At 40.9% G+C, this 17,513-nt stretch overlaps 1 protein-coding gene across 2 annotated transcripts in view; it reads left to right on the top strand.

Moving 5' to 3' along the window:
* The window catches only part of LOC107220155 (discoidin domain-containing receptor 2-like), a 111,540-nt gene extending 94,871 nt beyond the window's left edge, over positions 1-16,669 (top strand). For both annotated transcript variants that reach the window (XM_046731510.1, XM_046731511.1), the window contains 9 exons: positions 3-193; positions 4,713-4,854; positions 5,163-5,320; positions 6,416-6,714; positions 7,987-8,178; positions 9,258-9,350; positions 11,466-11,607; positions 12,822-12,971; positions 14,178-16,669. In XM_046731510.1, coding sequence (XP_046587466.1) covers positions 3-193; positions 4,713-4,854; positions 5,163-5,320; positions 6,416-6,714; positions 7,987-8,178; positions 9,258-9,350; positions 11,466-11,607; positions 12,822-12,971; positions 14,178-14,339 — 1,529 coding nt within the window. In that variant the 3' untranslated portion in view covers positions 14,340-16,669. The remainder of the gene's footprint in view (positions 1-2; positions 194-4,712; positions 4,855-5,162; positions 5,321-6,415; positions 6,715-7,986; positions 8,179-9,257; positions 9,351-11,465; positions 11,608-12,821; positions 12,972-14,177) is intronic.
* The last annotated feature ends 844 nt before the right edge of the window (positions 16,670-17,513 follow it).

Below are 17,513 nucleotides of genomic sequence, written 5' to 3'. Positions count from 1 at the left end.
AGTTCCAGACAAGAGTAAAGAGCCGGAATCCCGGCAGCTTATCGGTCTTGTGATCGGCATACTGACGACGGTCATCGTCATGCTGTTGGCTGCCATCACCTTCATATTCTACCGCAACCAGAGACTCAAGGCGACATTGTCACCGCCGACCTTCTACGACCAACATAACGAGCACCAGCATCCCGAGACCAAGGTGAGATGTTTATTTTTCACTAATCCGCGAATTTCCCCATTCAGTTGACTGGATGACTCGTCCGACTTGGTCTCTGCAACTGGTGCAGAAACTCGACTGAATTTGGAGATGAGAAGGAGAAAAAGAGAGCCAATTACCAGCGATTGGACATTTGTGTAAACTTTACGAACGTTGCTCCTGCAGAGCAAGTACTCACGTTCATTTGCTGCGTTTGTCTGCACTCCAAGCGTTCGTTTACTCACCCTTAGACGGTACAACTTCTCAGATTTTGTATACACACCGCGTAATCTCCAGATGAACGCTTCGTAGCTACGAGAAGAGTTGCACCAATTGATAGTCCGCAGTCCCAGCTCCGATACTCCAGCACTTTCTGAATCAAGAACGTTGTTCACGTTGAAAATTACCGCAAAGATAAAACGACGATATCGCGGATCAAGAGTCGATGATATTCACCATTCCTCCCTCAATGTCTCTTTTCCCAAAATTTCTCGACAGGATGTTAATAATCGCGTAAAGTGGTCCCCCCTATCTGCCTCAACTTACACCCTTATAGACCCTCGAATTCGTATAACTACCTTGCAGACAAGTTTTCACACGGTATATACCAAACTTCTTTACAAACGTTTCCTGATACTTTGTATAAAGAGGGTGAAAATTGCGGTCCGTTATACATGATAAGCCTTATATATACCCACTTGTAACTACCGATCGATGCAATACTATTATTCCAGTTTAAAAGTTTTTATTGGCTCTCGTGGCGCTGACTCCACTTAATTAGAACCCCTGTAGCCGCGGAGCGAGCGACTCGGTACAAAGCTGGAATATACAGGCAACGACGACGAAGGTTGTAGGAGAAGGGATTCGGGCCGAGTTGGAGAACCGAGACGGAATTCACTGTCGCGAAACTCGGGACGTGCGCTATCGCCATCAGTCATTCGGTCTCTCAGCCTCTCCTTTGCTGATCCTCTTTTCTCCTCGCAGCTCCTAATTCTGCTCTCGTCGCATTAGCCACCTGCTACCCCCGACATCTTGTCTGTCTTGCAGACCCCCTTGGAAAACATACTATACGTAGGTACCCTTATAGGACAATGCACGTTATACACACCATCCACATCCTCCTACACGGCTGTCCGTCAACCTTCAGGAAAACCTGTTCGGGAAAAATTTTTCGTGCGCCTATGGTGCGTTCCAAGCCAGCCAACTTGCTGCTAAGTTTTGATCGTTTCGATTTTACTTATGAAGTTGAAGTTAGTAACGTTATTAGCTATTCCAATGCATGTCTCGGAAAATCCTTACTTTGCATTTTTAGGATTATCTGAAATTGAGTCAACCATGATAAACAAAAATACTCATATTTTGAAAATCCAACTCCTAAAAAGTCGTGCTAAAATTCCACAGCGATGATTTTTTCTTACCGATGTTCCGTTATGTTAACGTTACTGTCTTCAGCCTCGTTTTTAGTTTGGTTCAATCTTTTTCAGGTGATGATAAAGCCTCTAGAGCCCAAAATTTTGATGTCCCCCCCTTTTTTTTTTTTGTTTTTAATACGAACGATCTTCAGGAATGAAGTTTTCTCCGACTCAAAAGCACGTTTTTCATACCGACAATTTCAAGGCCGACCTTTGCTGAAATGACGTTTATTTTTTATTTCCATCGCACTGAAAATTCTCTCATCTACAAAATCAGACGAAAATAAAATTTAGCAAGAAATACCGAAAAATTTGTTTAATTAAATAACGTCAATTAATCCAGTTTTTTTTTCAAAGCTAGTTGATGTATTTTGGAATAGTCTTTTTTTAACTTTAATACTTAAAATTGTTCAAAATCTATAGATCCATAACTTTGCATAGGCTACGATATTTCTGGAATAGGTATAACGAATTCGAAGAACGGAACGTAAACTCGGTAACACATAAACTGCAAGATTAATAGAAACGCAAAAATATGGTTAGACATATACGCAGAGTCGCGGTTTTAATTCAGCATTATTTTACGTTTATCTCGTTCGGTGTTCATTTCGTTATTTTGTCTCGATTTCTCTTTTTTATTCCACTTTTAGTTAGTTTTCTCTCTTATCAGTTCGGAATTATCAGAAGCGTAGGTAATATTCGCCAAGGTAGGTAGGTACACACGCAATATAACACACACGCGTGAGCTTTTTGCCCCCTGTAAATAACCCCGTGGTTTGAAACGATTCGATAAAACCACCGACCAGGTCACATATGCACATTACGTAGAGTATAACAACAGCGTTACACCCACACGACGAGTGCGAGTGGGTGAATGTGGATGGCGTGGAGATCGAAATGGCGCGTGAACAAACAGCCATATCCGGTTTTACACCTATGTACAATATGATAATACAATATCGCTGCTCATGCACACGTCCATACAGCAGCGTGCGCAAAACGTGAGGTGTTGGGGTAGATTGAAAACCTCGCACCCCTCGTTCTTGGCCGATCCACCATGCAAAGAGAGAGAGAGAGAGAGAGAGAACAGGGTGTATGTATCTTTACCTACACTGTACGCAGTGAACAGATTTGGCTAAGCACATAGACATTATATAACGGGTGAAAAGGGGCGAAACACCCCGAAGCGTGCGCAAACTTTAATCTCGGACGTAGGTACGCGGGGTTAACGGAGTTCCAGCTATTGCAAAAAGGTAGGGGGGTGGGAGGGGGTGGATAAAAGGGGGAAGACGACTCGCTTCCGAAAGATACAACTTGGCCAACAACCATGAAGTCGAGAAAGAGAGAGAGATAGAGAGAGGGGAAGCGGGAGAAGAGTTTTGCGGGCTCTAGGAGGGGTGGGTGGGTGGGATGCTGCAGAATCCTGATGGCTAAGTGGTTATCTTATCTTAACGGTCCGTGGCCTCTCTTCGTCCCTCACCCCCGCGGCGCTAACGCGCCCTAAACGGAAATTAACACCACCACCACCATCACCACCACCACCACCACCCCCGAAGAGAACGCCAGTCGGTTGTCGCGTCGTCTGAGAGCTAACACAAAAATCAATGGGCGTAGCGATATGATAACCTCGAATAGCCGGTCGCATCGTCTCGCCCTAAACGCTACGCGACGCCATCGTTATATATATACAACATAACATAAACACCGTGGCACCTTATCGCGAACCGACTAACTCGCCAATTGTTTGTTATAAAAATGTTAATTTCCTACGAGAGGTGCCCAGGCTGACGAAGCCAGAGATCGCGACTCCTCCTCTCATTCGTCTTTCATGTCTGTGTTGTCGGTACGGGGGAAACTATAAACCCACACCGTTTAAACACCCTTCGCACCGATGACGTAGATAAATACCACAGTTTCTCCTTCGTCTTCGTCTCGTTCCGCAGGCGCCGACAATAAACGAACTTTTATCACCCAGTTTTCCGATTTTATGCGTTAAACATTTTCTTACAGAACGGCCATTCCGGCTAATGAGCACAACGAATTCAATGATAAGGGACCACTTTCGCGTGGCTTAGTTTGCCGGTGTTTTATCACCGGAAACCAGTTGATATAAATATAGTATACCTGTAGCCGCTTCTTCAACGATGTTGGATATAACTATCAGGCTCTTCGATCATCTTCTCATCTGTCGAGGGTTGTGTAATGGTGATCCGCTGGCCTTAGACTGGTTGAAATAATCGCGACAGCAATTGTACGTAACTATGATACACAATTTTTTTTATTTGTGGTCTTTATGAATTTTCTTTACAATGCTGAAATTGTACGTAAAGTTTTCTAGTGTCGCTACGTCTGTTGTATACAAGGAAGTCGTTCTCTAACTAACTCTCTCGGAGTTCTTTAATAAGTTTCTGAGTGAGAGTTGAAAATTTGCCAAGGGTGTAAATTTGCTAGTTCCCGTTGATTGGCGAAAATTGTTCAAGGAGATATTCTGAGTCGAGAAGTGAGAGTTTCGAGGGTTGGAGTTACGATCACCGGTTTGACGTGTCTCAACAATAGACGGCAGGGTGTCGGAAAGTTCCGTACACACCGTACTAAAGAAATTTGGCAAAACGAATGTTTGATGCGACAGCGAGAAAGATGAGGGGAAAATGTTTACGAAGGGTTAGTTTATGTTCATAGACTGTCTTCTTACAGATGCCGAAGTAACGTTACTTTCACTTTAACCCCAGGACCCTACGCTTCTTTACGCAACAAATAACCTACACATGGGGTACTTTGGAAGGTGGTTTCAACCCCTCAAAGTGTTTAATGGCGGATAAAAAAAAATACGTGTCGCTTAGCTTTCAGTCTACTATCGCATACATATTACAAAAGAAATGAAATCTGAGATATCGACTTGGAATACCCTTCTTGATAGTTGAGCTAAGCGTTGAGCGTGACTGTGAGACTTCGACTTACTGCCAGGGCACCTTGGGGCCGAAAATCATCGCCCCAAGTGACACGTCACATCCGGCCCAGACGGCACATGTCGGCAATCCGAATTCTCTCCCGTATCCCGCCGCGAATAAGATCCGGGATCTGAACCGACGCCTTTCCTAATTCTTTCGCAGGTCTGCGTCGAGGATACGGCCCAAGGAACGGAAGAAGCCCCGGAAGACAAGGGTCCGATCTGTCCCCCACTTCCGCCGCAGTACCATTCAGCAGTCTACAAAACGTCACAGCCTCGGAAGACCTGCCTGGACTATGATCCCGGTCAGTATTCCAGCGGGATTATCCTGTCCCTGCAAGTTTCATTCTGCGGGATAAAAATGAACGAGGAAAAGTGGTGGGGTGTAATTTAACGCTCGATTAATTACCCGCTGACGATTTTTTACTACGATATTTAACGTAAATACTTTTCGTCGAAGATTTTACCCTGGGAGAGTGAGAGCTTTACCCTGAATTTGTGAACGCGTCAATTGGAGGATTAAAAAATTCACCACCCCTTTTCCTTCGCTCTCCACCCGAGATGAAAATCCGTATTTCCCGGAGGATTGAGTTCATTATTTCTACCGATGCAGAGGGACTCACGGAAATACAGCAGCCGGTGATCCCGCTGCTGATGAACGCCGCAATCAATATTTCAAGGCCGATTCCACCTGTCGACGAGTACCAGTCTGATCCACCGCCGATACCACCGCCGCCTGAAAAGTACTACGCAAGCACGGAAATACTGAAGGTGAGTCGAACTTGCACCGGCGGATAATTTCCCGGGAATTAAAGCTCGGCGCAGAAATCAAGGGATGCGAATTTAGCGGTTGGGCGATGAGCTTTTCACAAACACAGTGACCGTGTTGAGGTTGATGAAAGTTTTCTTACTCGTATTAAAATTTGATACTGATTAGATCCGTCAAAATTTTATCTTAGGTTCATAGTTAATCGGACATTATGTAACAAGGGAATAAAGTTGAAGCGTTATTCCCGTGGATGCGTTTACCACCTGAACGAAACGAGCGAACGATACTGGAGGAAATATAGTCTCATATTTTCCGAAAATCTCATATATGCCGCAAAGGCGGGAAAAAAGTACTACTTTTTTCCCACAGATGAGGGAATAAAGTTAAGAGGGAATAATATGCCACTTTTATCCCGTTTATCAGGTAAAAAAAGTTAAAATTATGGTTGAATCGGGAATAAATATAATACAAAATCATATCGGTCAATATTTTTAGCGATGTAAAGTGTAATTGTATAAATTTCTGTTAACCCTTTGAGGGTCACATTTTCTATCAAACAAATTTAGAAAATCACAGGTGATATACAGGTTTAGGGGTCGCTGATAACGATTCTGAATTCCGAATTACGAAATTCGAAATGTTGTAGCAAAAATTCATTTTTAAAAATTTCCAAAACCTTTTTTTCGAAAACTAGCGTACGAAAAATTCTGAAAAAATATATACTACGAAACTGTGTATGGAGAATAGGAAAAAAATGTCAGAGCCTCATTCATACTTAAGGGAATATCGCCGAATAATCATTTCCGTTTGCAGATAAAATATCGCGTGTCAGGATCTGTATTTTTTTTTCTTCTCGTAAGCAATACGTGAAAAGTGCAGGGTGATGGGGGTGAATTTAATATACCCATAGGAGAGGTCGGCAATAAAAGTAACACGTCGAAAGGGGAGGAGGGGGGAGTAGAAATTTTTCATTTAAAACTATGCGGGCCGAGTTTTCCGCGGCTAATGAGAAACTGCAGCGGGAAAACGTAGCCGTCAGGTTACCCAGGAATTTTGGCAAAACTGCGAGGGTAAAAATTCGCCCCGGGCTGTTGCAGAGCCCCCTACCACCCCTCCCGCCATCCCCTACGCCCCCACCAAGCGCCAAAGCATCGAGCAGCATGACGAGCTACAGTCCGGAGGACATGCTGACCGAGGAGGAGGACGAGGAACTCGGGATATTCGACTTCCCCAGGGAGCGGCTCAGCATCGTTGAGAACCTCGGGAACGGCGCCTTCGGCGAAATTCACCTCTGCGAGGTCGACAGGTTCCCGGGGTTCGACGACGTCTTCAGGTCAGCTGGCAGCCACCTCGTTGTCGTCAAGTCCCTTCGGCCTGGCTCCTCCGAGACTCTCAGGTTCGTATCTGAACCGGGAATTAAAATCGTCACTGCGGAAAATCGTTCCTGCGCTGTTTTGGAATTTTTTAGGAAATTTGGGTAAACACTTGAACCAGAAAAATTACTGGCTGGTCGAAAAAATTGGGCGGGATTGAAATTCCGAGTTTGAAAAGTTCCGAAAGCACCAAAATCTGAATTTTTTTCTTTTCGAAACTTAATGTAAAGAAATTGGACTTTGACGAAGCATCAAAGTTTCGAATGTTCCGATACTCGACGGTCGAAGTCAAAGTTTCAAAAGTACGAAAATGAGTAAATTTAAAAATCTGAAACTTCGAAATTCCGAATGATCGAAGATTTTCAGTTCTGTGAATTTCTGGATCGGTGAAATTTCGCCACTTTGACCGTTCATTATTTTTAATTCTCGATAGTTTTTCGTTTGGAATCCTGGTCCTTCTGATTTTCGGTTTTCTGGATTTTTCACACCCACTTGTTGAGTAGACTACGCTGTGTGAGTGTATTTTAATTTTCGGAATCTTACTCCATCAAAACTTTAATTTTCGGACTATTGCTCCATCGGAACTTTACTTTTCGGAACTTTGCTTTACCGTAACTTGAATTTTCGTAATCATGTATTTTTAAACTTTACGCCGTCGGCTTTCCGACCATTTGAAACTATGTTATTTCTCAAAAATTTGTTTCTCTACATCAAGGTTCGCCACCAAATAATTCGGACTTGGGCGCTTTCGGAACTTAAACCCCGCCCCCGAAAAAGTGTTAAAACTAAAACGAGATAAAACGGAGCTTCAACCCTTCCAGAATGCTTATCCGTTCAAGTGGACACACGCTTTGAAAATTTACAACAAAAGTTTCGCTGATCAGATTTCTCTTTAAGATATAGATTTTGTCAACAGTTGCAATACCTTTCTAAAAAAAAAATATATTCCACTGTCTCACCTGATACGATCATGTTTTCAGTCGTGCAAAAGTGCAGCTAAAGTAGTCGAAAAAAAGTGCATGTAACTTTTGTCCTCGTTTACAATTTCATAGACCATACGTATAAATTCAATTTCTTTTATTTGTAAAATAATAATCATGTTTCTATCGTAGTCTCAAATATTATTGTGGTTTAAATGGTCGATCGGTAATTGCCGAGAATATAATTCCAAGCTCCCTCGGTTGAGATCATTAACCGGAAGTGACCGAGCGCCAGGTTCCAGATTCGTGAGGAAAGGACGAGGGTTGGAGAAATCGTCGAGCCTCCGGGGTAAAATATCCTGAAATAAATTTCAGGGTAGAATTCCAAGAGGAAGCAAAGCGACTGGCGCGTCTCTCCGACTGGAACGTTTTTCGATTGCTCGGTGCCAGCCTCGAGGACGATCCGATGTGCATAGTCCTCGAGTACGGAGAATTCGGCGACCTGAATCAATACCTGCAGAGTCACATAGCCGAAACGTCGAGCGTTCAGACCGCCAAAACGCTGAGGTAAATCCGATATTCACCAAAATTGTCCGAGCGTCGAAGCTTATTTATCATTCAACGCCTTCCCGAGATCTATAATGATCGAGCCAATCCTCGTTTGGCTAATTGCGATTACTGCGCCTCGATTCGCGTAACGAGACGTTAAATCACGCGATTGGATAGACGATTGTACTTTTTTCAACGGTTTTTTCTTTTACATTTCATCCGAAATCAATGAAGCAATTACAACACAGGTCTGCGAATCAAAAAAACTGCACAAGTTTTTAGACTTTTTTTTTTTTACATAGATTTTTACTGATCGAAACCGGGAAAAATATTCGAAAAAATTTCATCGCGTCAGGTGATTTTTTCTTCAACTCGTGTTTGTGGTTTCATCCAGAGTGAAACTCCCATTTAATTTGAAATCTGCTATCCTATTCTTGATTATAAAAATCCTATGAAAAAGTGATTTCTGACTTTCGTTTAATTACTAAAAAACATCCCATAGACCTGAAATAAAATATTATTTTGCAGACCTGTGCAATTTTAACCCTCGGAATTTTTGATTTGATTTGTTTCATATTTTTTTTTTTTTTTTGCCAACATTTTCAGTTGATATATACAATAGCACCTCTGGAATCCCAATTTTTTCTTTCTAATCGAATCCTAAAACCTTTTTTTTTTTTTTTCATTTTTCGTTTTTCACGAGATTGTCGCAAATCTTTTCTCACATACGTATAATTTCAAACTGTGCAATTAGACTCGGGATAATTTTTTTCCTACTCTCAATCGATGTCGTCGTTTCCGAGAACTTGGATCAAACACGTGCCCAAAGTTTTTTTTCTTTTTTTTGAGGTTAAAAAATCGCAGACCCTCCGACGATTTTTCTTTTTTTCTTTTTTCTCTTCGCTGCTCGTTAACATTCTAATCATGCCTGATTACGCGGATTACCGCAGACGTAAATTTTTACGAGGCACGTTGTCTCGGTGACCTGCAGCGTAAACATCCCCCCCCCCCCCCCCCACCCACCCCCTGACCCCGTCCGACCAACCCTCGCAGGTTATCCAGTTTCTTGCAAAACCCTTCGCTCCTGTGTTTTTCAGCTTCGGTACCCTGATGTACATGGCCACCCAGATTGCATCTGGCATGAAGTATCTTGAGGAGATGGATTTCGTTCACAGGGATCTCGCCACAAGGTAATAATAATAATAATAATAATAATAATAATAATTTCACTGTATGCATATGTATTTTAATTTTTTTTTTTGTCTTACCTTATTTCTGTACGCAAAGAAATTACAATATTAATTTTGCGCGTAAATTAAAAATTAGCCGCGAGTTTTCTGAAAAAAAGGGTGAGCAGAAAAAAACAAAAGTTTACGAAAACACGGGTTGAGTAGGAAAAAAAAAAAAAAAAAAAAAAAAACAGAAGGGGGATAGAAAAGGAGAATTCAGGGTCGGATTGAAAGTATATTAATTTTTGTATTTTTTTATTCTTGACGTCGACGGGGCGGAACGTTTGACAGGTTCAGTTTTTGGGGAAAAATAATTTACGAGGTAGAAAATGAAAGCGCAAGGGGGGTTGGCTTGTGTGCCGCGTGGCGCGCGGCTCGTTGATTAACTGAAAGTGCAAAGAGAGAGAGAGAGAGAGAGAGAGTCCTGAAGGGGTGGAAAAGGGGCGGAGGAGAAGCCGGGCGGCAGGCGGTGGTGGGATCGCTTTATTAGAGTAGTCCATTGTTTTATCGCCACCCGATTAGAGGAGGGCCAGGTGCCGGTTTCGTCCTCCAGGATATCCCACCACCGAAATCCTAGGCGTCCATAGCCGGCAGCGCGACACGCCGTCACCAAAATGGCGTCGGTTGGCTGGTCCCTGCAGGTCCATTTACTCTTTAATGGAGGCACGTGTTCGAATTATTAACTATAATCATAAACCCCGATTATAATTACCCCGTCGTTTGCCGTATAACAGTTGAACGCGATTGCGTATAAACGTCTATTTATGCACGTATGTGTGCGTACGGGGGTGACGTGTGTATACGTATGCAAACAGTGATTGTATATCATATTATACGTAGACACGCCTTTGCGAACATTAACACCGAACTACCGTTACTTACGCGTTAATTGTTATGATTTATCGAGACCTAGCACGTGTCACCCTGCACGGTGCGGTTGCTCTTGAAGGGGTTGCAAACACCCTTCGCGCCCTTCGGAGGAGAATTTTCTCATAGTTTCTACAGGGGATGAATTTCGTTGGGATTTTATTAAACTGTTTAGTATTTATTCCGATTTTCTTGATCGCTCCACGTTGAAATTGTATGTATGTGTTCGGGTGGTTCATTTTTTAACTTTTTTTTTAAGGTACTAATCCGAAGATGTGGGATAAATATTGAACAGAAAATTATCGCAAGACCTGGAGGAGGTGGGAAAATATTTAGAGATCGCTACCGATTATTGAAATATTTTTTACTTATTTTTACACGTACACCTTACGGACTTACATGTATATTAGTTTATCTTTTTCGTATCGTGGTTCAATTAATCGTTCACCAATCAACGGCAAACTGCGCCTAACAATTCCGCAGTTGGCTGTTCTCCTCTTTTATCCGAAAGATTAATCGTCTCGGAGAAATTTGGATAACAGTTTTTCTCACCGAAACAGGATTATCGCATCACCTTGATGTCCCTGTTTCGTTTTCAGTAATGATTTTTATGAACGACGCTTAATTGGACAACGATACGTAAAACATAAACTAATATATAAGTCCGAAAGGTTTACACGTAAAAATAACTGAAAAAATATTACAATAATTGGTAGCGATCTCTAAATACTTTCCTACCTCCTCCAGGTTCGATGAAAAATTTTTTTTTAGCATTCGTCATAGATTTTTTGAGTAGCACCTTGAAAAAAAAAAAATGGTAAAAAATGAGCTACCCATTGGAACAAAACAGGGTCGTGCAATTGCTCGTAGGTACGAGCGAACGGGGTGAAATACCAATTAGTGTTGCAGCTCGCGCTAGAATTACGAAGTTTCGCGGATAGCGTGGGTATAATTGGATATGGCTAGGGTGTACCTGAAATGAGAGATACCTCAATTCGTTCGGCGTTCGGTTTATTATACGTACACGTGTAGGAGTTTGTCGGCTCGATGCGACGTGGAATGCAACTTTTACTGCATACACGATCATCAGATACACACACGTAATAACGCAGCGATGCTAAAGCTCGAAATCGCGAATCCGACACGAGACGCAGTAACGAAGGTGCGAAATTTCCGATTCCGGGATATTTCCAACTGTTTTTTCTCCAGGAATTGCCTCGTCAATCGAGGCCATGGTATCAAGGTTTCCGACTTGGGACCAGGACGGAGACTCTACGCTGCAGACTACTTCCGGATCGACGATCGGCCACCTTTACCCATCCGCTGGATGGCCTGGGAGTCGATACTCCTGGTAATTTTGCATTTCGTGTCTTATTGTTAGTTTGTAGAAACGTCCAAGAGCCATTCGCTTGGAAGTCGAAGAAACCGTTTCTATTCTTCGACATTGATTAGAAGTCACTACGCGCAGTTGAACACGCAAAAAAAAAAAAAACCTGCGATGACGGACGATCGCGAATCGCACTTGGGCCAAAGTCCGGTTGAATCCCGTCGATCCGTTGCTCGCAAATTGATCCGCAATGTCTGCGGATTTTCGCTCTGGCAGCGAGTAGAACGAAACAAAGGTAGAAAATGCCAGAGATTTTAATGCCGAAAGTTCTTGGGTTGATTTCCGGCGTATCGGGTGTCGCAATTTGTGTCGAACGATCGTCTCGGTGAAATTGAATTCCTCGTAACACGATCCTCGAAACAAAACTAGAATTATTAGACAGATATTCACCGTTGAGGAAAATCGAATGGAAAGGAAAATTCGGTTTTCGAATTCTGCGTGAAACGACGATCTGTAAGCCAGATGCTCGGGGTGCCTTTTTCGAATTTCCGCGTTTCGTAACCGTATATTATATTTATACACTCCATCAACTGTGCGGGTATATGCGATATGTAATATACATGTATATGTATGCGAAAACTACCCTCGTGTTACATTTAGCATACATTTGCATACACAGGCTAGCTCGTCGAGCTTTTGCTTCAAATTGACTATGTCATTAATGTTTCATTATGGCCCATTATTTATCCAGAAAACCCCATTACGTCGTACTAATGAAACGCATCTGGCATCCGTGCATTAAATATACATACGTATATACCTACCTGCCTCGTGGGTACGTAGATAGGTCATTATATTTCCAACTAACGTCAGAAAATCAAGTATAAAAGGACTTTTCTCGCAGGTATCCTGAGAATAATTTTTTCGCGATTTTTGGTAAGCTTTTTACACGACGTAGATGGCGCAGGTGTATTGCAGACACTATCGCGAAGGCACAGGCACATGTACACGGAGATAAATTCGTTAAGTTGGCCCGGAAACTCGGGACTAATTGGCTCAAGTTTGCGAAAGTATCAAGACTGTCGGGTAGAAGGAGGATGAGACGAGGAGGAATTATTTCTCCCGAGTTGATCCTCGACTCGAGAGTCAAGGATGCTGCGGTCCTGGCTCTTGAACCCGCGGAAATTCCATATACTCGGTGGGAAACACCGCTAATTGATACTCCGGGTATAATTCAGGGGAAATACACGTCGAAGAGCGACGTCTGGGCGTTCGCCGTTACACTTTGGGAGGTCCTCACCTTCGCAAGGGAACAGCCATTCGAGGAGTTGCCCGATTACCGCGTCGTCGAGAACGCGACCCTCTTCTGCCAGGACAACGAGAGGCGGGTAAGTTTCGGGAGGTCAGGGATATACAGGCAATGAAGATATGCCGGTGGTGCCGATTTCCGGGTGAACGGACCTTGACGCGAATCGAAAGTCGGGAGTGGAGAAGAACCATCCGTTCGAACAATCAGGGACGCATCTAACGTAGGGTCCAGTCACGTTGTTGTACGGGCATAAATCTGATATAAAGTTAAATGTACCAGTTATCAACCCTGTCCCAATTGTTGAAATTTTTCCGGTTCTGTTTGTTTGATCCTTGGTTCTAAGATTACCAGAAAAGGAATTTGTGATGTCTAGCAATTGGTTTGACTCATCGAGAAATTCACAATTTTTGCCGTCAATTTATAATTTTGGAAAATGAAAAGGTCAATGGTTGGGTCTGAACGAATCAATAATTGGTACACTCACCTACCTTAACGAAGGTTTGGACGTGCAGCCTCAGGTTCATTGATTTGATATTAGTTGAAACGACATTTTATTGACCTGACCTAACCTCACCTAGACTAACATAACCCGATCTGACCTGATCTGATCTAACCTAACTTAACTTAACCTGACCTAACCTGACCAGAGTGGTTGATCACTATGCAAAAGTGGCAGACGTCGACTACGATTACATGAATCACACGTGACTACACATGTTACAAAGATTGCCGAAAGACTGTAAAGATTACACGAAAATTATACGGACGGATTGCAAAGAGATTGCAAAACTCACAAAGATTTTAGACACGGTAAAGATTACAAAGATTACCCAAAGACTGTAGAGATTAGACGAAGATTACACGGATTGCAAAGAGATTACAAGGATTACAATTGATGACGGGTGATTACAAATTTTACAAGGATTCCAAGAATTATAAAGAGTAACGTAACGAATACAAAGAGATTACAGAGATTACCTGAAATATTATGTAAACCAGATTACAACAGCGATTAACCCCTTGTTTAAACAATAAATTTCAGTTACAGTAACATAATTATAAACGACTCTGAAGAGATGGTATTATCGAATCATTTCTACGTTAAAAAAAATCGGATCGTTTAACCGATTTTAATAAACTGGGGCATATTTCGTTCGTCAATGACTGTTGGTGTTTGGTGTATCCTGAATTGTTGAATATATTCTGTTTTATCTCCGCTCCCCGAGACTTTTGGAACGCGGATAATATTCGGTCCCGTTCATATTTGTGTAACGGGGTTTTTCAGTTCGTCCTACTTCCGCTGCCAAAAAACTGCCCCAAGGAGATTTACGAGCTGATGCGCGAGTGCTGGCAGCGTGGTGAAAACGACAGGCCAACCTTCCGTGAGATCCACTTATTCCTGCAGCGTAAGAACCTCGGTTACAGGCCGAACAACAACGTCACCTGATACAGAGAGCTGGAAGGCTGGAACCTGATTCGGCTTTCGATGATCGGAGAACTAAACGGCAACTGGATGCAGTGGGGATACCCTAACAATTACCCCTAAACTCTTAAAGGGGGCAAGACTGGACCAATACCTCGTATCCTATCCCCGTAAACAATATTCACCCCCTGATGATATACGTCGAGTCGATAGAGATCGTCTGCCGTCGCAAGATTTTACAGGGTGAATTTTTGACGACCGAACGGCTCGGTATCTGTTAAAACGTAACGCGCATGCGCTGAAATTAAAGAGCGCGGCTGCTTGCCAGGGTGACCAACCGTCGCGAACTTAACCTCAAAAATTTTCACAACTGTCGGTGCTGAGCGCGACTGTGAAAAAATTCTTGAGACTACGTTCTCGACCGTTGGTCAACCTGGCAAACAATTGCTATCTGAAATTTCAGCGCACGCGCGTTTGATTTTAACAGACGCCGGACTATTCGATCGTTAGCAATTCACTTTGTGTATTATAGCGTATACGGAGAGACGCTCGAGGATCTGTAATGTTGTTCCTTAGTTTTTACTCTTCCTTCGATTATCCCGCGCAGAATAATCTGAGCCAGAAAAGCCACAAAAAATACACACCTGATTCACGCGATTAAAAAGTTCGATAAATGCGGTCATGCGAGCCGGTCGTTTTCTCCGTCTGCAGACGTGATGAACACCGTTATTAACCTCATTATTGTTATTATTATTATTGGTATATCATTCATCGCAGGGTTAATTACTCAACCCACTGCGAAGAATTCGGAACGAACGGATTATGTTCAAGAAATGTATGCCCGATTTTTTTGCCACGTTTTTTTTTTTCTTGACGATAGTCATTTTTTTCATCGTTTACTTATGCATAAAAAGTGTTTTCAGCATGAACAAGCGGTTCTGTATACACGTGAATCATATCGCAGGATCTGAGATAAAAGATTCTAGCGTAAAAGCTAACAAAATTGTTGATTAATCGAACGTAAAAATAATGGAAATGAATAAATTTAATAGGCAAATAATCATTGCGAGGTATAATTGCAGCCGATATTGATAAACCGTTGTAGAAAATAAAGACGAAGAATTCTATTGCAATAAGTTATAGATAATTATCTAATTCTTAAGCTTCAATAATGCGCTTAGCCCGAGTGCATGAATATTTGACAATACCGTGGTGGTTGCAGAATAAAAAAGAAATAAAATAGAATATATATATATATATACATATGACATAGTGTATATGAAAATATATATATATATATATATACACATATCTATAATAAATATTATATAAAAGTTGTTGACGAATGAGGTAAGAGATTGGAAATTAATAATTGAGGAGAAGAAGAAAATAAAAAGAAAAAAAAAAATTTACGAACGAGTAAGTAAAAACATTTGGTAGTAGCGTTTTAGTAACATGATTAAAGAGTGAAAAAGGGTAGACAAAAAAGAAAAAAAAAAAAAAAGAAAAAAAAAGCGAAGGAATTATAAGAAACACTTTAATTATAATACGGGGTAAAAAAAGAAAGAAAAAAAAAACGGAATAAAATAGCTTAAACAAGGCTTACCTTATATACGTTTTATATTAAAACATTTTTACGTATATATATGTATATTTAATTTGCAAACGTGGTATCGCGTATATAATTCAAATTTATATATATGCACACAAAACAGACACACACACACACGCGCGAACATATACATATACGATAAACATGACAACAATAATTATATTAACGTGAATAATAAACGCATACGTATACACATACAATATATACATGCATGGATGAATATGAATTGGGGTTAGTATAAAATGAATCCAAATATCGTTTAAGTAAGGTTTAAAGTTTCGCGTATATACGACACGTATACCGTACGAGTAATTATGTAATAATTATAATGTCATATTATTATACAACGACCAAAGAACCAACGACACGATCAATGATCGTGATATTAATTTTTCTACGATCTGTATGTATATAATTTGATCGGTTGAATTATTGGTTTCTTACCTAAATTTTCAATTTCTATCGACAAACTTAGATGACGCTTTTTCCAAACCCGCGGTTTCATTCCATTTGTAAGTGTACGGAGTGACGCTACAAAAAAAAAAACAAAAAAAATAAAAAAAAAATAAAATAAAAACACTATGCGTTAAATATCGAAGAAATTTTTTAACGGGACGTATAATTTAAATGTGAAAAGCTTTGTATCCGAAAAGTGCGAGACGATATCTTCGATATGGGAATTAAGAATTGAAACGAAAGAAAAACAACAACAAAAGGACGGTACATATAAAATGGAAACGAATTAAAAAAAAAAAAACACCGATGTTCGAAAATCGTACATATCCTGATTCTGCACAATAAAACTATTATAATAAATATATTATAATGACTGTATAATATAAATAAAGTTTACTACTCTACGTGACACGATATAACTATTATTATTATTGCTATTATTATTATAAAATCGGGGCTAATTGTCAAGTAATATTATGAGTTGAATATTGTTGAAAATTTGAGTCGTTCGATATGAATAAAAGAAAAATCATATCATAATAAAAAAAAATCCTGTATACTTGTGTACGCGTGTAATATGTTTCGCACAATATACCTACTTAAAAAGTCTCGAACGTTTTTAAACAATATAAATATATATATATATACATATATATATTATATTTATCATATAATCGTGCATACTAGTTTTGTACAACAACGAGATGAAATATTATACATACGCCTCCATGTCTCGGGCGTTTTTTGGGGGTGGAGAAGAATTTTTATTTATTTTATTTCTTCTTCCTCCTTCTTCTTTTCATTCGCAAAGCGTCAAAGTTTACTCGCGTCTGAGGTTGAGAAAAATCTATATACATGTGTATTATAAATAGGCAAACTGCAAAAAACTCTCTCTTCGAAGTTTTAATATCTTAAACTTGCGTCGACGATAAATAACCGATGTTAAGAAATTTTTCACCCCGATTTAAAATTCGAAACCAAAACCGATCAACGATCAGCGATCAACCTGAACGTAGTTGTTTGTATTATACACCTATACAACGCGAAAGTTCGAACCGCTTGTTATACACAAACTGGTCGAACAAAATTGAGCATAAATTTTGTAAACACACACGCGCATTATGCACCGC

The sequence above is a fragment of the Neodiprion lecontei genome, chromosome 2 (assembly GCF_021901455.1).
Source record: "Neodiprion lecontei isolate iyNeoLeco1 chromosome 2, iyNeoLeco1.1, whole genome shotgun sequence".
Lineage (NCBI taxonomy): Eukaryota > Metazoa > Arthropoda > Insecta > Hymenoptera > Diprionidae > Neodiprion > Neodiprion lecontei.
This window is presented reverse-complemented; position numbering and strand designations above follow the sequence as displayed.